This window comes from Quercus robur, chromosome 6, assembly GCF_932294415.1.
Source record: "Quercus robur chromosome 6, dhQueRobu3.1, whole genome shotgun sequence".
In the NCBI taxonomy this organism is placed as follows: domain Eukaryota; kingdom Viridiplantae; phylum Streptophyta; class Magnoliopsida; order Fagales; family Fagaceae; genus Quercus; species Quercus robur.
The window spans coordinates 8,382,727-8,398,492 of record NC_065539.1 but is presented as its reverse complement, the minus strand read 5'-3'; the positions used below and the strand labels follow the sequence as shown (position 1 = coordinate 8,398,492).

Here is a 15,766-nt window from a genome sequence, read left to right as displayed (position 1 = left end):
CATTCCATAGTCGGGGGAGTGGCCTCTCATCAAGGTCTTCTAAGTAGTATGCTCTCGCGCCTGTAATGACAGTAACTCTGTATGGTCCCTCCCACGTTTAAGCTAATTTCCCTGCACCTACGTCCTGCATGTTTCCCACAAATTTTCTCAACACCAAGTCTCCGGCACTGAATTCCCTACCTTTTACATCTCGATTGTATCATTGGGCAAGTCTTTGCTGGTATTCTGCGAGCTGTATTGTTGCTGCTTCCCGGAACTCTTCCAACCAATCCAAATGCTCCAGAATTAAACCGTTGTTTTGGACGGGGTCAAATCTTGCGACCTGTGCACTGCATAAGTTTACTTCGGTCAGTATCACGGCTTCTGCTCCGTACGTCAAGGAGAACAGGGTCTCCCTTGTGGACCTTCTAGGGGTTGTATGGTAAGCCCATAAAACATTAGGTAACTCCTCGGCTCATCTTCCCTTTGCCCCATCCAACCTTCTATTCAACCCGTTCAAAATGGTCTTGTTAACTGCCTCAGCTTGGCCGTTGCTTTGAGGATACGCCAGAGTAGAATATCTATTCTTAATGCCGAGATCGCTACAAAAGGTTAGAAAAACTTTGCTGTCAAACTGTAGCCCATTGTTTGATATCAGTGAGTCTGGCACCTCGAATCTCGTGACTATGTTCTTCCATACAAACTTCTTCACGTCCACATCTCGGATATTTGCCAGGGCCTCAGCTTTCGCCCATTTCGTGAAATAATCAACCGCCACCAACACAAATCGGCGATTACTTGTTGCTCGAGGGAATGGGCCGAGGATGTCTAGCTTCCATTGTGCAAACAGCCATGGACTATTGACGGGGTTTAAACGACCTGCTAACTGGTGGATCAAAGGAGCGTGTTTTTGACATTGTTCACATTTTTGCACATATTTCTCTGCCTCCTTCTGCATTTGCGGCCACCAAAATCTTTGAGTCATCACTCTGTGTGCTAACGAACGCCCCTTAACATGACCACCACACACCCCGTCATGCAGCTTGGATAGAAGTTCATTTACTTTCTTGGGATGTAAGCATAAAAGGTACGGACCTCCAAAAGACTTCCAGTACAATTTGCGATTTGCTGACAGCCAATACCGGGAAGCCACCCGAAGAATCTTTTTAGCCTTTTTTTCATCATTCGGAACCCTATCCTCGGCTAAGAGGTCAATGATCGGGTCCATCTAGCACGACCTAGTTGTTGAAATCACGGCGATGTCGACCCCGACTGAGTTACAATTATCTTCCATACCGATACTTGGCTCCCTTATAAGTTCTACTTTGATAAGCCGAGGAACCTCTTCAGTGATTGACGAGGCCAACGTGGCTAGTGAGTCAGCGTGTCTATTTTGTGCCCGGCCTAACTGGGCCACCTTTATTGTCCCGAATTTGCTGATGATTTGTTTAGCTGCACTTAGATAGGCTTTCATTCAAGAGTCATGAGCTTCAAAACTTCCTTGGATCTGATAAACAACCAGCCGAGAATCTGAATAAACCTCCACATCCCTTGTACCCAGGCACAAAACGGTCCTTAATCTGGCAAGAAAGGCCTTGTACTTGGCCTCATTATTAGAGGCTTTGAATCCCAATCTGAAGGAATGCTCTAGTCGTATACCCTCCGGAGTGATTATGACAATTCCAACTTCGGCCCCTATAGCACTCGAAGCACCGTCCATAAACACCTTCCACGGGCGACTTTCTACATTACAGATTATCTTCCCATCGTTCTTGGGGGAGAAATCTGCAATGAAATCAGCAAGAACCTGCCCCTTCACTGAGCTTCACGGCTTGTACCTTATGTCGAAGGAACCTAGCCGAGTCCCCCACTTATCTATTCGGCCCGTGAAGTCTGACCTTTTTAACAATGACTGTAGGGAATACTCGGTAAGGACGAACACAATATGAGCCTGAAAGTAATGCGGCAGCTTCCTTGTTGCGTGCACCAGAGCCAACACTAACTTCTCCAAGGGCAGATATCTTGTCTCAACATCTACCAAGGTTTTGCTTATGTAATACATCGGTTGCTACACTTCTCAGTCCTTCAGCAACACAGCGCTTACGGCGTGATTGGACACCGAGAGGTACATGAATAAATCTTCTCTAGAATCTGGGGCCGTTAACATGGGCGCTTGCGTCAGATACTCCTTCAGATCTCGAAAGGCTTTGTCACACTCCTCATCCCACTGAAATCCCGTCCACTTTTTTAGAAGTTGATAAAATGGTCTGCAGCGATCATCAAATTTGGAAATGAACTGATTTAGTGCAGCTAACATCCCGGTTAATACTTGTACTTCTTTAGGATTGCTTGGCGGTCTGAGGTGATTCACGGCTTCGATCTGGTTGGGATTGGCCTCTATCCCCCAGGTAGATATCAGATACCCCAAGAACTTACCAGCCCCCACGCCGAAAGTGCACTTATTAGCATTCAGACGCAACTTATACTGTCGGAGTACCTCAAATACTTCCCGAAGATTTTCTACATGTCGTGGTTCCTGTTTACTCTTTACTACCATATCGTCAATGTATACTTCTACCGTGCACCCAATTTTCTCTCGGAACATCCTTGTTATCATTTGCTGGTACGTGGCTCTGGTATTCTTCAACCTAAATGGCATTACGTTATAGTGATAGTTTGCATCTGGGGAAATGAATGCTGTCTTTTCTCGGTCCTCGGGTGCCAGGGCAATCTGGTGATACCCTTAAAAGGTGTCTAAGAAGCTCATCCTCAGGTGTCCGTATGTAGCATCTACCAATTGATCAATCTTGGGCATTGGGAATGGCTCTTTAGGACATGCCCGTTGTAAGTTTGTGAAATCCATACAAACCCTTCATTTGCCATTCTTTTTCTTCACTACCACTGTATTTGCTAACCATTCCTGGAAGAATACTTCTCTTATCACCCCTGCTTCCTTCAGCCTTTGGACTTCCAACTTGACCACGTCAACATGTTCTTTCGATACTCTTCTCGGCTTTTGCTTCTTCGGGGGGAATGATGGGTCCACGTTGAGCTTATGGACAATGAACTCGGGATCTACTCCAGGTACTTCGTACGGACTCCATGCAAAGACATCCACATTCTGCAAAAGGAATAACAATATTTCCACCTTATCTCGGTCTCTCATGCCCGTTTTAAGTTTGTGAAATCCATACAAACCCTTCATTTGCCATTCTTTTTCTTCACTACCACTGTATTTGCTAACCATTCCTGGAAGAATACTTCTCTTATCACCCCTGCTTCCTTCAGCCTTTGGACTTCCAACTTGACCACGTTAACATGTTCTTTCGATACTCTTCTCGGCTTTTGCTTCTTCGGGGGGAATGATGGGTCCACGTTGAGCTTATGGACAATGAACTCGAGATCTACTCTAGGCACTTCGTACGGACTCCATGCAAAGACATCCACATTCTGCAAAAGGAATAACAATATTTCCACCTTATCTCGGTCTCTCATGCTCGTGCCTATTTGGAAATACCTGTCAGTGTCTTGAAAAGTTTTGACCTTCAAAACCTCCTCAGCACAACTTGCCCTTACTTCTTCTCGGGGCTTTTGTAATTGCTATGAAGTTACTCCTTTGGTGGTTTCCTTTTGTTCAACCTGCTTGCCTTTCCACCTGACCGCGGCGACCAGACACTGCCTAGCCACTTGCTGGTTTCCTCGTACCATGGGAACTCCATGCTCGGTGGGAAATTTAACTTTCATATGCAGGGTGGATGGAATAGCCTTCATTGCATGAATCCACGACCTTCCCAAGATTGCCGTGTACGGTGAGAACGATCTGACTACTATGAAGGTCATCATCACTTCCTTGCCTTCCATATTCACCGAAAGAGAAATTTGACCCTCGGGGATCACCACTCTTCCGTCAAATGAGACCAGTGGTGTACCATATTTCATCAAGTCTTGATTTTTTAATCCGAGTCCCTTGAACAAATCTGGGTACATTACATCGGCTCCGCTTCCCTGGTCTATCATCACCCTCTTCACTAAGAAGCCGCTTATCCGTGTTGTTACACCCAACGCATCATCATGGGTTTGGATCGTTCCCTCCAGATCTTCCTCGTCAAAAGAAATTGCTAGTCGGCCAACTTTCATCCTTTTTCCGAGTGATCGCCCTTCCGCGCAGGTTTCTTTGGGCGTCACTATTAATACTCCTCTTCTGGTTGTGGCCGCACTACTCGTGGCAGCGTGGATGACCTCGATCACTCCCAACGGCGACGGGAGGGGGTTCCCTTTCTGCTGAGCACCATGGCTGGCAACTCAGTTATCGGAATCCACTATGAACTCTTTCAAATATCCTGCCTTCACTAGTTGTCCTAGATGATCTTTTAATACCCGGCACTGCTCGGTGGTGTGCCCTTTATCTCTGTGGTATGTGCAGTACAAGTTTTGATTCCTCCGGGACGGGTCGCCCCCCATCTTGTTCGGCCACCTGAAGAACGATTCGTTCTTAATCCGGTCTAAAATTTTGTGTACCGGCTCTTTGAATGCCACATTCACCCCTCCAATTTGTGCTTCTGGTTCCTGCATCCTGAAATCCTTCTTTAGTCTTGTTGGAAAAACGCCCTGTCGGGAGCGACCAAGCAATGGGGCCTTACCCTTATTCTGCAGCCGATCACCTTCGAGATGTTTATACTCCTCAATACGCCTCATAAGTTGCCTCATATCCTCGGGAGGTCTTTTCGTCAACGACTCCCGTAGTTCAGAGTCTTTGGGAAGCCCCATCCTAAAAATTCTTGCTGCAATCTTCTCATTGCCCCCACCGATTTCATTGTATAGTTCCTAATATTGACTGGTATAACTTCGAAGGGTTTCGCCGACCCTCATTTTTATGGAAAGCAGCGCGTCCACCGGTTGCGGCACCCAGCTGCACGTCACGAATCGAGCGCCAAACTCCTGGATCAGCTCGGCAAAGCTGCGAATGGAACCTTTTTGTAATCCGTTAAACCATCTCAAGGCCGTGAAGCCGAGACTAGAGGGGAAAACCTTACACATCAGCGCATCATTGTGTGTATGCAAGGACATCATATGGATATAATGACTAACGTGCTCTACAAGGTCTGTTTTCCCATCGTAGGAATTAAACGGTGGCTGTGTAAATTGGCTCGGCATAGGGGCCTGTTCAATTTCATTTGAGAATGGTGATTGAGCAGCTCTTCGTAAGGCCCGGTTCATTGCGTCCATGGCAGCATTGTAGGGTTGCCGTTCCTTCGGGGAATCCGAACCACGGTCGTCATATCCGCATGAACGTGAACGGTTCCGGTGCTGACGCGTCTCTTGGGAATGTGAGCGGTTCCTGTGTTGGTGTGATTCTCGGGAAAGTGACCAGTCCCGGAATCGTCAGGGATTGGACTGGTTAGAGCTCTCTTCGCCTCGATTTCCCACATTATCATCCCTCCTTTCTCGGTTGTCTCGGTCCTTTCTCTGGCGCCAACCCCTTGCCTCCAACTCTAAATCCTTCTCCAGTTTGCGCAACCGCTCCAACTCTTGGTCTCTTCCATCACGCTGCCTGTGTCCCGAGGCACTCGACATTGCTCGGTGAGTCTGGTCTGACCCCTCCCCCAAGCCAGATTCTTCTTCTCCTCGCCCACGCTCCCTATCTTCACGCCTTTTCTGCCTTCTTTCCCGCCATGTGGAGTCCCGAGAAGATCCTACTAATCTGCTCTCGGCTTGGCCTCCCGAATGCCCTTCGTACATTTCCCGTGCTTGAGTCTCAGTCGAACCACAGTTTCGTAGGATAGCCCCACAGTGGGCGCCAATTGTGTGCGCCGGAAATGAGACTATTGGGCTTAACCTCACTTGGGCTCATAACTTATTTATAAGGTGGGTTTTAGGATTTCCTACTTTGGGTCGTTCTCGGTATAGAGACTCAAAGTAATATTCTCTCTTTCTTACTGAATAGCTGTTTTTCTCTCTATTTTCTGAACCCCTGTTTCTTCCCCAACTTCTCCTATTTATAGCTCTAAGTTAGTGGGGAGATCATGATTACTGCCATTGTTAGTGCAATTGAAGGTCCAATATTATCTGTTGTAAGTGGATGTTTAGGTGAGAGTGGAATGTAGCGATTATGGCTTTGGAACTTGGTTCCAACTCAAGCGAATATGCTCGGTAGTGATGTTTCCAGGAAACTGCCGAGCATCCTATGGTATGTTTGGATTTTAGTCTTTCTTTATTGTTCGGGCATTTTACGCCAAGCACTAGTTAGGGGACGAGATTTGGACTTGTAGCTTATGAGGGTAGAATAAAAAGGGATTTGAAAAATTGGGCCATGCTATTGGGCTTGAATCCAAGGCCCAATTGAATCTGGGCACCTCGGTGCCGTACAAAAACATTATTCAAAACAGTTTTAAGTTGCATTGAATCGAATCTTTTGATGTGGGGGGAGGGGGGGGGGGGGGGGAAGAGAGCACAAATTTTTAAACTTATTTAAATTATGAAAGTCAAAGTACAAGCATAATTGGTACCTTAGTAAACACTAATTTTTTTTTTTTTTTTAAATTATGTGGTACAAAGTATTTTTTTATACATCTAATGCGCAATTAAATTAGTTAATTTTGTTTAAATTAATTTTTAATCCAAATATGTAGTTATAATCACATGATTCACATATATTTATTTTTAAAAAATAAAAATAAATAAAAATACAAAAAATTATATGTAGTTCTTTTAGAACACAAAGTGGAGAATGTGGGAAGTTATTATAATAAAAAGGATCAAAATTCTATAGAGTTCTTATACTACTCTATCATGTAGAGTTATATAAATTTTTACCTTCAATTTATAATAAGAGGCTAGGATTATGCTACATCATCAATCCACTAACACAATCATAAAATTATGCTTAAAAAAAACTCAAACTTAATGAATTCAATTCCATTAACTTAAATAAATGACTGAGCAAAAAAATAACTAGGAAAAAACGACCAAAAAAAAAAAAAAAAAATCAAATAAGACAGTAGAAAAAAAAAAGGTAAAAAGTTAAACCAGGCCCATATTAATCAGATGAATAGGAATGCAAAACTAAAAGGAAAAGTATGATTAACAGACAAATCCAAAAGAAAGCAAGAAAGCACAATAGCATTGAAAGGCCTCATCGACAAAAGCATAAAAGGACTGAGGTGGGGGCCAAAATGGCCCATTAGCATTAATTTTTGAAATATTTAGCAACAGAGCACTGTTTCGGAAATAATTAGGGAAATACCACTTTTTCTGGTACTCGAGCTTGGTGAGCTCGAGTACCATGTTTTTTTAATCCACTGTCGCCCCATATTCAAGGAGCCCTATAGTGGCGTTTTTAAGCCCTATAGTGACGTTTTCGGGCCCTATAGCGGCGTTTTTAAGCCCCCATACCAGGTTAAGGGGCCCTATAGTGACATTTTCGGGCCTTATAGTGGCGTTTTCCTGCAAAATTTTTTTTATAAGTCCCCATAACAGGTTCAAGGGGCCCTATAGTGGCGTTTTTAAGCCCTATAGTGGCGTTTTTAAGCCCTATAGTGACGTTTTTAAGCCTTATAGTGGCGTTTTTAAGCCCTATAGTGACGTTTTTGGGCCCTATAGCGGCGTTTTCCTGCAAATTTTTTTTACAAGTCCCCATAACAGGTTCAAGGGGCCCTATAGTGGCGTTTTTAAGCCCTATAGTGACGTTTTCGTGCCCTATAGCGGCGTTTTTTTTTTTTTTTTGAGAAGATGTTTGACCAATGAAAAGATGGTACTCGAGCTCACCATGCTCGAGTACCAGAAAAAGTGGTATTTCCCTAATTATTTCCGAAATAGTGCTCTGTTGCTAAATATTTCAAAAATTAATGCTAATGGGCCATTTTGGCCCTAAGGTGGGTATGTAATATTTCTGGAAATTTTTATATCGGGTTTTAGTCCAAAAAATAGGAATTTTGTCCTCCTTTTTTAAAAAAATAAAAATTTGAGTGAGTGATAGTGCCCTCACGTTTTCCTCTCTCAATATTTTGGCTAAGATCATGTGACATTCTTCCTTTTCTACTCTTCTTTTTTCTTTTTCTTTTTCTTTTTCCAAGTAGAAACTGCTTCTAGTTTCAAAAACGTGTTACCTTAATTTAACACAAATTGGAGTATAAGGGATGAAGATTGGCTGTAGGAATAGGAGAGAGCGAGAGAGTTTTGGTGTTCCTCATTTATTTAGGCTAGCTTGACAGAATTAATGTGAATAAATTTTAGAGTTTTTTTTTTTTATTTAAAATATTTAATTTTTGGAAATATAATTGTATGACCATGTTAATGGATTTGTATTATGGTTATGGCATAATCCTAACCTTTTATTTATTTATTTTATCAGAATAATTCTAACCTTTTAATTGTAAAATGAATGTGAAAATTTAAAAAATTCTGCATAGTAAATTACTCTAGGAACTCTAGGTAATTTTGGTCCTTATAAATACTTCATCTAAGTATAGTTTAGTTTGTATTGTGTTTTAAATTTCAAATGTGAATTAAACTTTAGGTGTTTGAAATATTTTATCTGTATATATTAAGAGAATTCGAAAAGGTAGTTATTGCCTTTTCCATTGTCAAAAATACCCATAATATATTATATTATCACTATACTTAAAAAATAAAAAAAAATAGGACATTTAAGGAAATTCAATAACTAAATTAAAAAAAAAAAATCAAATCCCACATTCACCCATCTTCCTAAAATTTAGCATACCTCTTCAAATCCCAAGCACACGTTCTCCTATTTGAATTGAATTTTTTTTTTTTCCTGATTTCAATTGAAGCTTTACTCCTAACTTCTAATCATTATCTTTTATTTTATTAAAAAAAAATTTAATTGTTCAAAATTCTTTCTTATTCCTTAACTAACCACCGATATTGCCAACCAAAAAAAAAAAAAAAAAAAAAAAAAACTATTAGATAAGATAAACTATGGTGAAGTATTGTTTTAAAAAAAATCCGCCTACAAATTCTCACAAACACAACTTCAAACTTCCACCCATTATCATTAAGTAATTATAATGTTCTCCCTTCATCCCTATCCTCTATAGTAACAACTATTTTTGTATGTAGCCTCTATAATGAATGGTGTTTTATGATTTCAGGTTAAAAGTTTGCAATCAACGGGTAAGGGACGTGAAGTCCATGCTACAAATGATATGTCACCATTTTGAATTCCCTTCATATTGACAACTTGGCTACTAAAGTTCATTATGGAGTCTACATTCCTAACAGAGAAACATTATCTCTAGAGATAATTATTTCATGTTGTCTGGATCTAAATATATGTCAGAATGTATTGTGAGAGTTGGATTTGGAAGTGCCTTCCTAAGTTTAGTAAGCCCAGAGTCACATACTCACATGTTTAATTTTTTAGTGCATTCTGTGTAAGAGATAAAAAAATTATTAAAATTTACCTAAAAAATAGAAGAGCCTTTAAACATGTGCATGAGCGCGTGCTCAGATGCTAGTTTATCTTATTTGACTATATATATATATGATGCTGTAAATATCACTAGTGAGCTACATGATCCTTGCACGCTTGTAACGATATCTGCAAAGAAAAGAGAGAAGACCTAACAGAGAGCACTGGTGTGGTGCCGGCCAAACACCCTCCGAAGGTCAAGTTAGAACTATTCTCACAACTCTAGAGTGCTAGAGAGGGGTAAATTATGCGTAGCTTGATTTGTGAGGGTATTGGGGCTTTTATAGTAGTAGAAGGTTGGCCTCTCTTCTTTGGTGTAGAAGTCTTTTCCTTATAGAAATCCTCTTGAATAGTTCCAAACGTGATGGGCAAGACATTTCCTTGTAGAGAAAATCTTCATTAACGCGTGTATCTTCCGAAATTTTCTTTGTGCTAGGATTCCTATTTTCCTTGGGATTCTATGATGATTTAAGTGTGTGTTGCAAGTATTTCCCATCTAAGGTTTTTGCTGTGCCCTGGGCTTGCCCTCTATCGGCCCATGGACTAGGATCTGTCAGGCTTAATTTAACGAAGGTCCGTCATACCATATTTTTACTTCTTCAGTTGCCCCCTTCACCCTATGGGTCCGTCATGCTTGAGTGGAAGGACCAATGGGGTGACGGTTGAATATTCTGGGGTTGACGGTTGAAAGTTCTGGGGATGACGGTTCAAAGGCTTGTGGGTCGACAAATTTAAAGAGGACACCGTGAACTGTGCCCATTCCTGGCAGGTTGTCCGGAAGCAATTATGATGTATGACATGTGTCGCTCTTCGATTACATTTTTCCTCGGATCGAAGTGTTGCTTTGTCTTCCGTGCACTTCCTCTATATATATCACACTCCTCCTTCCTCATTTCTCCATTTTCAGCTGAAACACATTGTCAGAGCGCTACCATCATCCTTGTCAGAGAGTGATCCGTTCGGTAGCTGTATCCGTCATCGACACAACTCCTTCGTTCATTCACAGATTTGGTGAGTATTCTCTTTTCACAAGTCTCTTTTACCTGCAAATATACTTTTTATTTTCCTAGACTTTATACACACCCGCCATCACTTCTAGATCCGTCAGAGTCTTAGGTTTTGTCATCATGTGTAGGCAATGTCTAGTGCATCAAGTAATTAGTCAGTCGTTCATGATGGGGCGAATTACGAGGAAGTATACCCGTCCGGTCACAAAGACCAAGAGAGTCCAAGCGAAGAGAGGAGTCCGTCCCCCTTTTACTCATCCTTAACAAATGAGGATATGGAGATGGCTAAGCCAGAGGATGTTTCTGATGATGGCGAGGAACAACCAATAAGATTCGTCGTAGGTGCTGATGGACTTAGGGAGTTCATCATGCTACCAGAGTGGATTGTGCATAACTTCACATCCACCATCAAGGAGAAACACTTCAACACTCTTAGGGCTAATTTTCAAATTCCAGATAATATCCCAATCCGTCTACCCTATGTATCAGAGAAATGTTATTATAAAGGGGTAGAAGGTGTTAGGGTGTACGAATATATGCTGAAGGCGGGACTTAGGTTTCCACTAAGTTCCCTTCACCGTGAGCTTCTCAAGTATCTGGGTCTGTTCGTCACCCAAATATCTCCGAACTCCTGGAGGGTCTTCATAGCAATGGAGATCCTGTATGGTGTTATGACAGACGGTGCTAGGAGGTTGACGGTGCGGGAATTCCTTCACTACTACCGTCCAGATGAAATAGACAAATTAAGGGGGATGTATAGTTTTGCTAGTAGAAGTCCGTTGTTGAAGGTTATATTTGAAACCCCCGACTCCAATAGAGACTGGAAGAGTTGTTATTTCTTCTTAGAGGATGAAAAGTGGATGGGTTGTCCAGGGGACACAGAACACATGCCCGTCGACACGACTTGGGGCGTATTGAATCCGTCCAGTATGCACCCGTCCTAATTTGTAAATTCTTTACATTTGTTCAGTTATAATTTCTTCATCACTTTTAACCATCCTTTTCTTTTGCAGTTAGACGGCGTCCATAAGTTAGTCTTGAAGAGTTCAGTTTTCTTGAAAAGATTTTTTCCAAGACCAAGCTCGAGGAAAGGACTTGGGCAAAGTTAGTGACACCTGATACTATCCACTGGTATTATGAGGGTCCTGAACCAACGCCAAAAGCCGTCAGATATAACGCCAAAATTTGCAGACGTAAGTCCGTCGACATTTTTTGCTTAAATGGCTTTTACTTTTGTTGTTTAATAACTTCATCCATCCTCCTTTACAGAAATGGATGATGCTAAGAGGAGGGCATTGATTAAATCACAGGCCGCCAAGAAAAAGGAGACCATCAATGTGGCTCCTAAGGGGACAAGTTCAAGTATTCCGTCGATAAAAAGGATGCAACCATCCAAAGGGGACCGTCCACTCAAGAAACCTAAGGTCCCATTGGAGCCCGTCGTAGGGTTAATGGTTGAGGGTACGAAGATGGTCACCCCAGCAAAGCATGGGTCTGGCAAAGGCTTTATAAAGGCCCTGTCCACTAGTCAGGAGAAGCCACCTTCCCTCCTCCATGACGACTCCAAATATGCCTTGGAGCAACTTTCGTCCATCATCACGTCGGAGGATTACGAGGATTTAGGCAATCACTCCACGGAGGCAATGGGGGAGACGGGGCTTTTCACAATTGCTCAGGTAATCCTTGTCTGTTGACTTTCCGTCCGTCCATTCCACTTAGTTTTTTATCTAATCCTTTCTTCTAACTTTTTTTGTTTCAGTCCATGATTATGATGAAGGGGCTAATGGATCGGTGCCTTAAACGTGAGACGGCTTTGGATCGTGTGCGAGCAAAGGCAGAGTAGACGGAGGATGAGTTGGGTCAACTTAACAAATGTAAATCCACAATGGAGAAAAATTTTGAGCTTTCAGAGCAGGTGAGGAAGGAGCTTGAGCAAAGGACGGACGAGGCGAGGAAGGCCATGGAGGTCAAAGACAAGGAGGTCCAAAACCTGAAGGAAAAGCTCCGTCAAGCTAAGGAGGTGGCGATACGAGAGTATTGTGACTTCGATGCCTTGCTTTCCGAGCTGGGAGACTTATTCCTGCAAGGTTTTGATGACGCGCTCCATCAAGTTAAGAAGGCCTACCCTGCCTTGGATGTGTCTATCATTAAAGTTGACAACCAAGCCCAGACGTCCGCTATGCCCGTCGCCTTAGAGAACACTGATGATCTTTTTGCTGAGGATGCAGCCCAAGGCGACGGAGAGTCAGCTCAAGCACAGAATGTTCAAGATGCAGACCCTAAAGAATAGAGTTTTTTTTTTGTTTTTGTTTTTTTGTTTGTTTGTTGAAAACAATACGTCATTAAATTTGTGTATTGAACAATTGCCCTTCGAGGGTTTTATCCATCAATGGTATTTATTTTGCTTTATTCCGCAGTTTTATTCTCGTTTTATTTGGTCTTTTATGTGACCGGTTATGATCTTTATTATTTGAACGAGATGTATAAGTCTCCGTCCTTTTCAGGTGTCCACCTTATGGGATAAGATTTTCATCCTTAACGGATGACCCGTCCTCTTTTTTTTTTTTTTTTTTTTTTTTTTTTTTTTTTAAAGTTTTTATCAAGGATAGGCTTAACATTCAAGGATGGTCCGTCTACTTTATGGACAAAAAATCTTTATCTTTTTAGACAATCCGTCCAATTTATGGACTAAATTTTTACCATTTTGGACGATCTGTCCACTTTATGGAGTGCAATATTCACCTTGGTAGAACCGTCTACCTTTATGGACTTGTACATAATTTTAGGTCTTGTATGGATGAACTGTCCACCTCATGGACTAGGTAGTTTATCTTGTCCTTTCTTGTGGACTTAGAATTTTCACCTTATGGGATGATCCATGCTTTTTGTGGTTTTTGGCTTATGTCTGTCCTCGTTTTTGGACTTTGGAATTTTTCATCCTCATGGGATGATCCGTCTGGTTCGTGGACTTGTATCTGTCCACTTATATGAACTTAAAAAATTCCACCCGCCTGGGATAATCTGTCCAGCTTGTGGACATTATTTATATCCGTCCATTTTTATGGATTTAAGAAATTTCTTCCATCTGGGATGATCCGTCCAGCTTGTGGACTTTATTATTGTCCGTCCACTTTTATGGACTTAAGAAATTTCACCCGTCTGGGATGACTTGTCCAGCTGTGGACTTTATTATTATTCGTCCATTTTATAGACTTAAGAAATTTCACCTGTCTGGGATGACCCGTCCAACTTGTGGACTTTATTTATATCCGTCCACTTTTATGGACTTAAGAAATTTCACCCGTCTGGGATGATCTGTCCAGCTTGTGGACTTTATGTTTTATCCGTCCACTTTTTGGACTACAAATTTCATCTTTCTTGGGATGATCCGTCCAGCTTGAGGACTTTAGATTTTATCCGTCCAATTTTTGGACTTTAAATTTCATCCTTCTTGGGATGATCCGTTCAGCTTGTGGACTTTAAGTTTTATCCGTCCACTTTTTGGACTTTGTGAGAATTCAGGTTGAAAGGACAGTTATGCCTGAATATTCTTCTTAAAAAATCATGTGTTTGTAGAAAAGTACCTACCCCCTTGGGCTTAAAAAGATACTTGAAGTATTGTAGCAAAAAGTTGTTAAAGTAAAACTAATGATTGTAGTAAAAACTAAAAAGAAAAACTGGAAATAGCATCGTTGCTCTTCATGCTGTCTCTACTGATAGTATTTCCGTAGCTGCTCCGTGTTCCATGGGTGCTGAAGCTTTTATCCGTCCAGCGTCTCGAGGTGGTAGGTGCCTTTCCTCTGCCATGATGCGATCCTATATGGTCCTTCCCAGTTGGGGCCGAGCTTTCCTTGCAAAGGATCTCTAGTAACGCCCATTACTTTGCGTAGTACAAGATCTCCAACCTGAAAGTTTCTATGTCTGATATTGGAATTGTAGTGTTTCGCCATGAGATTCTAATACCGCGCCAATCTTTGCTCTGCTGTTGCTTGGACTTTTTTTATCAGGTCGAGCTGAAGGCGCATGGCCTCTTCGTTCTTATCCTCGTCGTAATTCTCCACTCGATAGCTTGTGAGCCTTACTTCTGCTGGAATGACAGCGTCACTTCCATATGCTAATCGGAATGGCGTTTCTCTAGTGGGTGTTCTTGCTGTAGTTCGGTATGCCCACAGGACACTTGGTAGCTCATCCGGCCCGATACCCTTCGCCCCCTCAAGTTGGGTCTTGATGATCTTGAGCAAGGACTAGTTCGTGACTTCAACTTGCCCGTTGGTTTGTGGGTGTGCTGGCGACGAGTAGTGATTTTTGATAGCTAGCTCCGAGCAGAAGTCCCTAAATGCGCTGTTGTCGAATTGTTTTCCGTTGTCGGAGACAAGCACTTTGGGTATCCCATACCTGCATATGATATTCTTCCAAACAAAACTTCGAATATTCCTTTCTGTGATAGTGGCTAGGGCTTCTGCTTCCACCCATTTAGTGAAGTAGTTGATACCAAATACCAGAAATTTTAATTGCCTAACTACTATTGGGAAGGGGCCCATGATATCTAGTCCCCATTGAGCGAAGGGCCAAGGGGTTGTCATGGGGGTTAGTTCCTCGGATGGTTGCCTAATGAGGTTACTGAACCTCTGACATTTGTCATAGGCCTTGATATAGGCCTGTGCGTCCTTCGTCATTGTAGGTCAATAGTATCCTGCTCGGATCAACTTTTGCACTAATGATCGTGCCCCCGAGTGGTTTCCGCAGATACCCTCGTGGACTTCTCTCATTACGTAATTTGCTTCCTCGTGGCATAGACACCTCAGGTACGGCTGAGAGAACCCTCTTTTGTATAAAACATCTTTTATCAGCATAAATCGTGATGCTTGGACCTTTACCTTTCTAGTGTCATCATTCCCGTTTGGTAAAACCCCAGTCTTTAGGTATGGTATCAAAGGCGTAGTCCAATTGCTTTTAGAATTTACTTCTTGCACATTTGTTCCGTCATCAATAAGTGAGGAGACTTGGACAAATGACAATACCTGTTCGGGGACAAGCATAAATTCTGCTGAGGTTGCTTTTGCTAGTCGGTCGGCACACTTGTTTTCCCCCCTTAGGATTTGAACGAATCTGACTTCGAGGCTGCTGATTTGGTTCTTTACCTCTTTTAGATACCTCTTTATCCTTTCATTCTTACACTTGTAGCCACCATTAATCTGACTTGTTACTACTTGTGAGTCGCAATGTACGACCACGTTTTCAGCACCTGCAGCCTTTGCGAGGTCTAGCCCTGCCACCAAGGCTTCGTATTCTACCTCGTTGTTGGTTGTGGGGAAATCTAGTCGGATCATGCATTCGATCTTATCCC

At 42.2% G+C, this 15,766-nt stretch overlaps 1 protein-coding gene across 1 annotated transcript; it reads right to left on the bottom strand.

Moving 5' to 3' along the window:
- Window positions 1–4,281: 4,281 nt before the first annotated feature.
- Window positions 4,282–4,746, bottom strand: LOC126689817 (uncharacterized). Its single transcript, XM_050384995.1, has one exon. The coding sequence runs from the start codon at window positions 4,744–4,746 to the stop codon at window positions 4,282–4,284; it is 465 nt and encodes a 154-aa protein (XP_050240952.1).
- Window positions 4,747–15,766: the final 11,020 nt, after the last annotated feature.

Excerpts from the sequence above, each read along its gene's own strand:
- LOC126689817 (XM_050384995.1), bottom strand. The coding sequence starts at position 4,746 with ATGGGGCTTCCCAAAGACTCTGAACTACGGGAGTCGTTGACGAAAAGA.